Raw genomic sequence first — 11,359 nt, 5'->3', positions numbered from 1 at the left:
GGTTCACTGTGTTCACTGGAAATTTACTTCATTAGAAATGTACCTAGCATCTGGCAGGTACTCAGAGATACTTGGGCAAGTGAATGAATGAATGAAGAATATTTTGAGGAAGAGTGAGGCAAGCTAACATTGAGAAAGATGGCTTTGGGAAGCCCCACTTGTTGGAGTGAGGGGGACTAAAGAGAGCTGGCCACTTGAGTGAGGGGATAGCTGTGTTAGGTAAGGGGACCGGGCAGGTAGGGTGGTGCCCTGATGGGAGATGGGGCTGGTGCCTGTGTGGTGACACTACCAAGAGTTGAAAGGGCTCTGGCAGGAAAGGGCTGAGACAGGAGGGTGAGCCCCAGGTCCAAACATCACCCTCTCAACATTCATGGTCTGAGACATAGGCATGTGCCTGTAAGAGCTCTGGCACCTCCTTCCCCAGCCCTTGCCCCAGCCCCTCCCTGAGACAGCATCTCTAGCTCCTTGCCATGAAATGCCTCTGCACTGGGCATGGAGTGGGGACAGAGATCAGACTGAGCTGAAAGTGGACATGATGACAGCATGCCAGAGGGTCACCAAAAAAGCCAGGAGACCCCAGGACAAAGGGACCACCTGGCTTAGGAGGGTTGAGCATGAGAGAGAATCCTTCCATTTCTGTCTGCGACCATCATACTGCCCACAGCCCAGGGCCCCCATAACTTATTTTTTTCCCCATTTAGTCCAGAGCAGCCACATTTCCCACAGCAAGAAAGCTGGACTATCCCTTAGAGAAGTAGAATAGATTTAATCTATAACTCAGAACTGTCTAGATTAGCAGCAGTTATGGACGTCAAGAGCTGGGGAGGAACCTGCCCCCCTTGAAGGCATCTTGAGGGGCAGAGGGGTTCCCTCAGTTCACAGAAGTGTTGACTGGGATGTTAGCTTTGCGCTCAGCTTCAATGCAGTACTTCTCAGGAAGGCCGGTGGCTCTGCAGGGAAAACAAAGGGTGGGCATAAGCGGTGGGGATGGTGGGGAGGGGACCAAAGAGACAGCAGAAGCAGGCTTAAAGAACCTAGGGATCTGTATTCCTGAGCCTGGTCCCACCACCCATTCCCCAAACACATCCCTGTCAAGGCTCCAGCATCCTGCTAAGGAGTTCCCCAGAGAGCCAACTAAGGAAGTCCCAGTTTTAGAACATCTGCAGGAGCCCCCTTCAGAGGGCAACAGCCCATGTGAGCCTGGAGTCGGGCAGGAGGCCCTCCCCACGCCCCTATCACCGTCCCTTCCTTCCCCTAACCCTGAGCCTTCCGGGCTGCCTCCCTGGGGAAGGGGAGAGCAACGGGGGAGGAAGGGACCCCAGTGCACCTCAGCTCCTCGAGCTTTTTCCTCTTGATGTCTTCAATGCGCTCACGCCGCTTCTGGGCCTCCTCCTTGAGGCGCCGGCCCTCGTCGAAGGTGGCGATCCGGGCCTGCACCTGCTTCTGCTGGTTCTCCCGCACCTGGCGCCTGAGCTCGTTGGCGTGCTGTAAGCGCCCTGTAGCCTTTTTCTCTTCCTCCAGCCGCTCCTTTTCAATCTGCTCTCGCTGGGCCCTGAAGGAGGGACATGGGCTGTCGAATGGGCTAGGCTGAGCTGCCCCAACCCAGGGAAGGGTCTGGGGGAGTTCCTGGGTGGGCTCCTCTAGGAACATGCTTCAGAGACCAAAGCCCTCCCTCCCTTTCTGTGGCTCAGAGATCAAGCCCAAAGGCTGTTCCCAGTCAGGCCCAGGTTCAGGGGCGTGTGACTCTATGCCATGGGCATGTTTAGAAGGGCCCCTTGCTTGGCCTAAGTCTCTGCTATTTTAATTGTTGAACAAAGAGCTCTATATTCTCATTTTTTACTGGGCCCTATAGATTTTGTAGCTGGCCCTACACCCAGGATTTCACCCACCGGAAACTATTTATTTATTTATTTTTGGCTTTGCTGGGTCTTCATTGCTTCTCGGGCTTTTCCTTTCTTTTCTCTAGTTGCAGCAAGCAGGGGCTACTCTTCGGCTGTGGTTCACAGGCTTCTCACTGCAGTGGCTTCTCTTGTTGCCGAGCACAGGCTCTAGGGCGGGCAGGCTCCAAGAGCCGCGGCACGTGGGCTCAGTACTTGCAGCTCCCAGGCTCTAGAGCGGACTCAGTAGCTGTGGCACATGGGCTTACCTGCCCCATGGCATGTGGGATCTTCCCAGACCAGGAATCGAACCGAATCTCCTGCATTGGCAGGTGACTCTTAACCACTGAGCCTCCAGGGAAGCCCCACTGGAAGCCATTGTCCTACTCTGCTCTCTGGTAACAATGCCTGACTCCTCTCCAGCTTGTTCTGAGATAATCTTTCCCCCTCTCCCTTACTTCCCTGCCATTATCAGTAATAATGACATTATCAAAACCAACAAAGAGGATGCTTAGGAAGTTCAAAGAAGTAAAATCTGTGATCTTGGTTCTCCTTAATTGCTGGAAGAAGAAGGAACTTTGCCTGTTATCTCTTACTTCTCTTCCTGCTCCAATTCTAAACTTCTTTCAGGAGCCTCTTCCACAAGAAAACTTAATTGAACCCTGACACCCGAGGGAAAATGGCTAATGTAGACCAGATATGTTCAGGAAAAAAAAAAAAAGCTCAAATGAAATGCATTCACATCTCAGAGGAAATGCAATCATCATAGGCCATCTTGAGCTAACATCTTATTTCTTTCTCAGTGTAATCAAAAATAAAATATAAAATCATCTTAGGCCAGGATGTCTCAACTGAGGTCACTCATACCCTAACCAAGAGCACCATTTCCCTGACTCACTTCCTTCAGTCATCTTCCAAGCTCCGCCATGCATGGTGTGTCCTCCAACTCCGAGCAACTCTTTTTTGTTTTTTTAATTTACTTATTTGTCTGCACCGGGTCTTAGTTGTGTATACAAGATCTACACTCCGGCATGCAGGGTCTAGTTCCGACCAGGAATCAAACCAGGGCCCCCTGCTTTGGGAGTGTGGAGTCTTAGCCACCGGCCCACTGGGGAAGTCCCCCAGCAACTCTCTTACACCATGCAGATACCTTCCAAATGTCTGTACCTTCTACAGAGGCTTCTCAGTTTATCAAAAGAAAACTGCTGACACATCTGTGAAAGCAGAAGACTCTTCCCCTTGCCTTGCCATCATGTTCCTACATAGAAAACAGTTTTCTATCATTTCACATGATGTGAAACAGGGTGGAAATGGGGGACCTATATGTGTCACCAGAGAGCCCCTGAGGTGGCATGCAATCGGAAACCTGAACAGGAAGGGCCCAGTTATTCCACAGGATTGGGGCTAGGATCCTGGAGCCTGGCTGCATTACCATCATCTGGGGACTTTCAAAACTACTGGTGCCTGGGCCTCACCCTAGACCCATTCAGTGAGAGTTTCTGGCGGTGGTCCCTGGGCACCAGTACCTTTTGAAAGCTGCCAGGCATTTCCAAGAACCACTGAGTAGGGTAGGTCAGCTATTTATGCTTAGTCAAGAGGCTGACAGTTAAAGGCATCTGTCTGTCCAGAAGCAGGAAGTCCATATACAGGCCATAGAGGAGGCCGTGCTTTTGTAGTAGGAAAAGCTCAATTGCTGACCATGGCAGAGACGCTCCTAGCACGTGGAGACACCCACCATAGTGATCACGTGGCCCTGGAGACACCAGGTCTGGATGCTAACCTAGAACAAATGGTGAGATTGAACTTCTCCAGAGGGCTGGTCTAGCTTTAATAACTGACTAGTCCATGTGCTTCAGGCAAACAAAGCAAAGAAGGGACAAATGGGTCAGTGGCAACAGTAGGGCTTTAATTTCTTTTCATTAACATGTATTAGTGACTGCTAATCCCAGAAGGCAATGGCACCCCACTCCAGTACTCTTGCCTGGAAAATCCCATGGATGGAGGAGCCTGGTAGGCTGAAGTCCATGGGGTCACTAACAGTCAGACACGACTGAGCGACTTCACTTTCACTTTTCACTTTCATGCATTGGAGAAGGAAATGGCAACCCACTCCAGTGTTCTTACCTGGAGAATCCCAGGGACGGGGGAGCCTAGTGGGCTGCCATCTATGGGGTCGCACAGAGTTGGACACGACTGAAGCGACTTAGCAGCAGCAGCAGCAGCAGCAGTGACTACTAAAGGCAACCCAGATGTCCAAGAGCACAGAGGCTGGGGAGGGCAGATATCTAAAAGGCAAACTGGAGTGCAGGAGCAGAAGCTTTGGGGCCGTTAAGGAAACTGGCATCTTTATCAGATATCTGGAGACCATGGCATGACCCTTGAGGGCAAGGAGAGCTACAAAGCCAAAGGACATCACAGCCAATGGAGGTAGGCTGAGGGTCCACAGTCCCATACAAGTCCAAGAACTTGGCTCCAGCAAGGACGACAATTCCTATAGACTGTTCTGTCTCTGCCCAGGGATCCAGGGGCCTGGTCTGGCATGCAACTAACTGGGGCAGTAGCAAGAAGGACTAAGAGCATGTAGACCAAGAAAGCTGGGCTGCTCCACTCAATCTCTACCTATCTGAGCATAATTTCGGGCTGCTCCACTCAATCTCTACCTATCTGAGCATAATTTCTGCAATTTGTACCACTCTGCCGCAATTCAAATTTCGTTTGTTTCCTTTATTTGTATAATTTTTTTTGGTTTAAGCTTGGCTGCACTTCACAGCATGCAGGATCTTAATTCCCCAACAAGGCAGTGAAGTTCTGTTAGCACCGAAGTGCTAACCACTGGACAACCAGGGAATTCCCCAGTTTGTTTCCTTTTTTTATTTTTTTAATCTTATACAGTCTGAACCAGAGTAAGAGGTGAGTCTTTCCCAGTTAGGCCAAAACAATTAGAGCTAGGAGAACACCGCAGGGGCCCGGTCTGGTGGTGGCAGATCTAACTAGTAGAAAGTAGAGCCACTGAGACTGCTGGCTGCCTTGGGGGAGGAGGAGGGAGACAGAGACAGTGCGAGATGTGAACACTTAACTTCCACTTACAGCTGGAATCATCACTGAGCCAACAGAGAGAACAAAAGTAAAAGGATAACGAGCTGGTGAGGCAGGAAAGGTGGATGCATACAGGTGAGATCCATCCAGATATGAGTCCCTAATATCCTTCCTACATGAACGGGCAAGGATGGTGTTTTATTCATCTCTAACATCAACACCACAGCATCCAGCACAGAGCCTTGAATTTATGTGCTTAATATATATTTGTCAAACGAATGGCAAAGACGTCCCTTAAAGCCCTGCTCTGATGACTTGCAACCCAGAGCGTGTGAGTTCTTCTCTCTCTGTCCTCAACCTCTCCTGCTGCAGTTTCAGCCCAAACTTGCTGAGGAACATGGAGACAGAGACGGTAGAAGGGCCCAGAGTTATATCTTTATTCATACTTTTAATGCTCCTGGGTTCAGTTCAGTTCAGTCACTCAGTCGTGTCCGACTCTTTGCGACCCCATGAATCACAACACACCAGGTCTCCCTGTCCATCACCATCTCCTGGAGTTCACTCAAACTCAAGTCCATCAAGTCGGTGATGCCATCAAGCCATCTCATCCTCTGTCGACCCCTTCTCCTCCTGCCCCCAATCCCTCCCAGCATCAGAGTCTTTTCCAATGAGTCAACTCTTCGCATGAGGTGGCTAAAGTACTGGAGTTTCAGCTTTAGCATCATTCCTTCCAAAGAAATCCCAGGGCTGATCTCCTTCAGAATGGACTGGTTGGATCTCCTTGCAGTCCAAGGGACTCTCAAGAGTCTTCTCCAACACCACAGTTCAAAAACATCAATTCTTTGGTGCTCAGCTTTCTTCACAGTCGAACTCTCGCATCCATACATGACCACTGGAAAAACCATAGCCTTGACTAGATGGGCCTTTGTTGGCAAAGTAATGTCTCTGCTTTTCAATATGCTATCTAGGTTAGTCAATGGCACCCCACTCCAGCACTCTTGCCTGGAAAATCCCATGGATGGAGGAGCCTGGTAGGCTGCAGTCCATGGGGACGCAAAGAGTCGGACACAACTGAGTGACTTCACTTTCACTTTTCACTTTCATGCATTGGAGAAGGAAATGGCAACCCACTCCAGTGCTCTTGCCTGGAGAATCCCAGGGACGGGGGAGCCTGGTGGCCTGCCATCAATAGGGTCGCACAGAGTCGGAAACGACTGGAGTGACTCAGCAGCAGGTTAGTCATAACTTTTCTTCCAAGGAGTAAGCGTCTTTTAATTTCATGGCTGCAATCACCATCTGCAGTGATTTTGGAGCCCCAAAAATAAAGTCTGACACTGTTTCCACTGTTTCCCCATCTATTTCCCATGAAGTGATGGGACCAGATGCCATGATCTTCGGTTTTCTGAATGTTGAGCTTGAAGCCAACTTTTTCACCCTCCTCTTTCACTTTCATCAAGAGGCTTTTTAATTCCTCTTCACTTTCTGCCATAAGGATGGTGTCATCTGCATATCTGAGGTTATTCCAGCACAAGCTGGACTCAAGATTGCCAGGAGAAATATCAATAACCTCAGATATGCTCCTGGGTAAATAATCCCAATAACCCCCAATTCCTTAAACACTTCCAGGCGCTATTAATACATTTCCATTCTCTAATAAAACTCTTGGCTCAAGTGTCTTTGAAATATTTCCATCAGCCATCTGGGTAGAATGCCCCACATGACCGCAGTCAAGGTGGCTGTGCATCTGTCTACGGACATGCCAGAAAGCACCTGTCCACCCTGTACGGACCGTCCCTGCCACAGCACTCGGAAAGGAAGCCGAGGGTCCCAGCCCCTCCTACCGGAGAATCCTCTCGAACTCATCCCGGTCCCGTTGCACCTGGACAGCCAGAGTGTGCTCCTTGAAAGCCACCTGTTCTAGTCGACTTTTCCGCAGCTTGGCCTCTGTTTCCATCTTCTTCTGTGCGTTTTCCTTTTCTTTTCTGCGCCACTCTCTGTCGGCAACCTCCTGATTGCGCTTGGCCCGCAGGGCATCCTGGGAAAGGAGAGGGTGGGGGAGGCCAGTGAGGGCGTGAAAAACACCCTCAGGTCCCTTTAGGAAGACGCCTGCTCCAGCTGACCCAGCCTGCTTCGAGAAGCCTCCGGAATTTCTCTAGCAACAAGGTTATGCTACGAGAGAACAAACGGAAACCTGTCATAGAACTTTCAGGTCAGAAGACACCCTGAAGGGTCATCTTGTCCTTCCCCCCCCCCACCCCCAGCTTATCCCAGTCCTTCTCCTATACCTCAAACAGCTCCAGGCAGTCCTGCAATTGCTTCTAATTTTAAAAACTGCTAATGATGGAGATGCCACAGTTTCCTCCTCCCGTGACACATTTCAATAGTTAAGGTTGAAAGTTCTTTATGTGGCAGCCAAAAACTTTCTCTTGGATGTTAGGCAGGAAATGCACTCCTCAATGCTTGCTGCCATAGGTGTGGGAGCAGGCCCACCCCTCCATCCTCAAACTGCTGAAGTCGAGGTACCTTGCATCCTCTCTTCTATACCCTCACCCTCGAGGCCATTTTACAGGCTGTCAAAGGAGTAGTTAAGGGGGTGTGAGGGGCTGAGGGAAGCCAAGATCGAACAGGTACCTGCTCTGCCTGGTAATCCTGGGCTTTCTCCTGCATGGCCCTCAGGCGGGCAATCTCCTTCTCTTTCTCCCTCCGGATTCTCTCCTGCTCAGCCTCAAACTCTGCTTCTCGGGCCTGCCAGGAAGAAAAGATCTCATAGAATGGCTCCCATCTGCCCCAGCCTTGCAGAAAGAAACTGAGCCCCTGTCTGTTCAGTATGCCCCCTACCCCTCCCTGACTCCGTTTTTTTAAATTTATTTATTTTTAATTGAAGGATAATTGCTTTTTAATTGAAGGATAATTGTATGACTCCTTTTAATGTAGGGCAACATGACTAGCAATGCATAGCTATGAAACTAATCAGCATTTGTAAGAAGCTTCACTGCTTACAAAATGTGTTCTCCTGGTAATATCCCAGAGAGTTCTCACAATGTCTCATGAGATAGATATTCAATATGAAGAAACTAATACTCATAAAATTCAAGGGTCCTGTCCAAGACTGCACAGCTTGTAAACCACCAGACAGATTCACCTACAAGTGAGCCCAGACTTCATGCTCTGTCCTCTACTTCACAATTTCCAAGTTGCAAGGCCTCTGGGCCAAGTTTTTAGAAATAATAACTGTGGCTTCCTGCCTGGCTTATAAAGTACAGCAGGTGGAAGTTATCTCATTAGTCCTTGGGCAAATGGCCAGCCATGTGATGTCCAGTCCCCCCAGCGGTTGGCAGTTACCTAAGGACTGAGCCATCAAAATTAGTTCCCTTTGCCACTTCTCTGAAAGAGCAGACATATCCCTAAAAGCTTTCCATATTCTGGGGTAGTCATAAGACGAATGGCTTCAGTTGGGTGGAAATGTGATCATCCCATAGAGAATCTTCCTTAGCCTTGTTCTACCTGTCTAGACTTCTGTGCACCGCAGTGAGTTATCTGCTGTGAAGTGTGCATGGCTGGATGTGTGTCAAGCTGGTCTCTTTGCTCAGCGTTGCCCTATACGGCAGGGCAGGGAACTCTGGAGGCTTCCACCAGCAATCTCTGCCTTCAGGGCAGCCTTTAGGGGCAGCCTCAGCTGTAAGAGTGGAGACCACTGTGAGGTCAGGGAGGGGCTTGTGATATCCTTGGAGACTTATGGTGGGTTGTGGTCGTGCCCAAGTGCCCAATCCCTTTGCCAGTCTCCACCTCTCTCAGCTCCTTCTGCTAATGACCTTTCCTGGTATGAAGGTCATACATTGTCCTCTCCTGGTCAGAAATCTAGGGCAGTTCCTCATCATTCCACACTTGCAGCGCTGCTCAAGGTCCAAGGCCTCCCCAACAACTGCTCTCAGCTCTCCATCATCTCACCACCTCATTTCCCATCACAACCACCAGAGACTCTCTGCTGCAGCCAATAGACCTGTTCACAACTCCTACACGTGACTGGCTTATTATCACCACCATCATCCACTCAGGAACAGTTGCTGACATCCATATGAGGTACATGATATTATTCTAGGTATGTTCAGCCTAGTCTGATAACTGGACACTCTGAGGCATTTAGGATCTTTTCCATCACTCAGTTACTAGGTTGCAAGAAGTGAGTGATTAGATGAGACAACACACACAAAGCACTTAGCACAGAGCCCGTGCACAGACTAAGCACTTGATAAATGGTTAGCGGCATGATCGTTATTATGCAGAAACCCATGTTCCAAGTCTTGCATTCTCACTGTTCCCTGCATATACCTGGCATTCAATGAAGAAGCCAGAAGCAATAAACAAGCTTTGTTGAGCTTCATTTTCTGTGGTTTGCATTTGGAGTATTGAGGTATATCAAACATGGCTTTTCCAATTGTACCCACACCCTCCTCCAGTAAGACTTCCTTAGAGAAGTGTGGTGTCGTCACAGAACCTCGAAGCTAGGAGGGGAGACAGGACTACCACATGAGGAATTGAATAACTGTCCTCCCTTCTCTTCTCACAGAAATCCATGTTCACTCCATCTAGACCATGTCTAAAAGCTTTTCTTTGCCCTCCATTCCTCATAGACCCCAATCATGCCATCGCCCCAGAAAGAATCAACGCATTCACGAGCTGCATATCTCCCTGGAACTGTTCTCATGCATTGCTCTCTGCTCCACAGTGTGGTTGAAGGCTCTGCTTTCCAAATCTAGCACCAAGTAAAGGATGCCCAAGATAAGAATCTTCGCAAGAAATTTACGGGGCAGCTGACTCATAATTACTGGAGATATAATTATCCAGGTCATGAGGAATCCACAAAATCTCCACTTTCACCAATTGTTTTAATTTTCTTCCCTGCTTGAACCTGACCCTCATCCCAACTTCCAATCAAAGGTGTTAACAAGGGTAACACGCTAATTAGGGTGTCCTTTGCAGGCTATTCTCTGGTAATGAACAAGGAGACTGGCCAGGTAGAAAGGGAAAAAGAAGCCAGGCCCTTGAACTAAGGACGTAAATTTTCAGGCTGATGACGTGGCTGCCTTCTGTTGAGTTCACTCAGGACTCATGTCTGCCCCTCCCTAAGACAGACATTCCATTCCTGCTCAGAAGTCCCAGGCACCAGAAGGCGGGTCCCTACCATCTTCTTCTTGGTGAACTCCATCACCATCTGGTCGGCCAGCTTCTCCTGAGCCAGCAGCTCTGCTTTCTGCCTCTGGTTTTCATCGTTGATGCGTTTGATCTCAGCCTGCATCTTCAGCTTTTGCTGGTGCCTCTGTTCCAGGTCCTGCCACCAAAGGGAGAGAGCCTCAGAGAAGAAGAAGAGAGACAGAAAGATACTGGCCTACCAGGATGGAGAGACACGGATGGAGGCAGGGAGAGAGATGCACGCTCTGCAGTCTAGCTCTCATTACTGGCCTTGATTCAAACTACTCTTTCCAGGATCGTCCATGACCTCTTCTAGCCAAACAGCCCTTAACAGTCTTCATCCACCTTGACTTTGTGGAAGCCTTGACACTGTTGATCTCTATTCAGTCTCAAGGAGTAAAGGCTCTTAAAATTCTACTCCGTGTCTCCCACGTGTCAAGCAAAATCCTATCACTTGTTCATAATGTTTTCCTCTTGCCTTCAATTCCCTTCTCCTATTCTAACCCAAATTTTTGGTCTCTGTTCAATAATGATAATTAAAATAATAAAGTATGACACTAACTGAGTACCCTTTTTTGGCCATGCCACAGTATCTTAGTTTCCCGACCAGGGAGGGAAACCTTGCCCTCTGTAGTGGAAATGCAGAGTCTTAACCACTGAACCACCAGGCAAGTCTCAAGGAAGTCTATTCTTATGAATAGAAAGTACTTTACATAACTTTATATAACCTACCTCTAATACCTAAGTGGACCCCCAAACCCTGAAAATTAGGTCTTGTTACTGGGTGTTCTTTGGAAGGACTGATGCTAAAGCTGAAACTCCAATACTTTGGCCACCTTATGCGAAGAGTTGACTCATTGGAAAAGACCCTGATGCTGGGAGGGACTGGGGGCAGGAGGAGAAGGGGACAACAGAGGATGAGATGGCTGGATGGCATCACCGACTCGATGGACATGAGTCTGAGTGAACTCCAGGAGTTGGTGATGGACAGGGAGGCCTGGCATGCTGGGATTCATGGGGTTGCAAAGAGTCGGACACGACTGAGCGACTGAACTGAACTGAACTGAACTGATCTTTCTCATGCAAATGGAAAAACTGAGGCCCAGAGTTTAAGTGACTTGCCCAGGACCATAGAACTAATAAACTCCAGAGCCCACAATTTTGGAACCCAGTCTATCTTAATTAAAGTTCCAATTGTCTCTGGAACTCTGACTTGATTGCCCCAAGTTTTCATTCTCTCTGCATTTCTGAATTCC

General features: G+C 48.9%; 1 protein-coding gene across 4 annotated transcripts in view; it reads right to left on the bottom strand.

Moving 5' to 3' along the window:
- Positions 1 to 746: 746 nt before the first annotated feature.
- Positions 747 to 11,359, bottom strand: part of CFAP45 (cilia and flagella associated protein 45) — a 29,307-nt gene continuing 18,694 nt past the window's right edge. For all 4 annotated transcript variants that reach the window (XM_061401977.1, XM_061401986.1, XM_061402005.1 and 1 more), the window contains 5 exons: positions 10,096 to 10,242; positions 7,545 to 7,658; positions 6,755 to 6,948; positions 1,328 to 1,552; positions 747 to 950 (listed from right to left, as the gene is read on the bottom strand). In XM_061401977.1, the coding sequence (XP_061257961.1) occupies positions 872 to 950; positions 1,328 to 1,552; positions 6,755 to 6,948; positions 7,545 to 7,658; positions 10,096 to 10,242 (759 nt within the window). In that variant the 3' untranslated portion in view covers positions 747 to 871. The remainder of the gene's footprint in view (positions 951 to 1,327; positions 1,553 to 6,754; positions 6,949 to 7,544; positions 7,659 to 10,095; positions 10,243 to 11,359) is intronic.

Source organism: Bos javanicus, chromosome 3, assembly GCF_032452875.1.
Source record: "Bos javanicus breed banteng chromosome 3, ARS-OSU_banteng_1.0, whole genome shotgun sequence".
Lineage (NCBI taxonomy): Eukaryota > Metazoa > Chordata > Mammalia > Artiodactyla > Bovidae > Bos > Bos javanicus.
The sequence above is the reverse complement of the archived record's forward strand: the minus strand, read 5'-3'. Positions and strand labels throughout refer to the sequence as shown.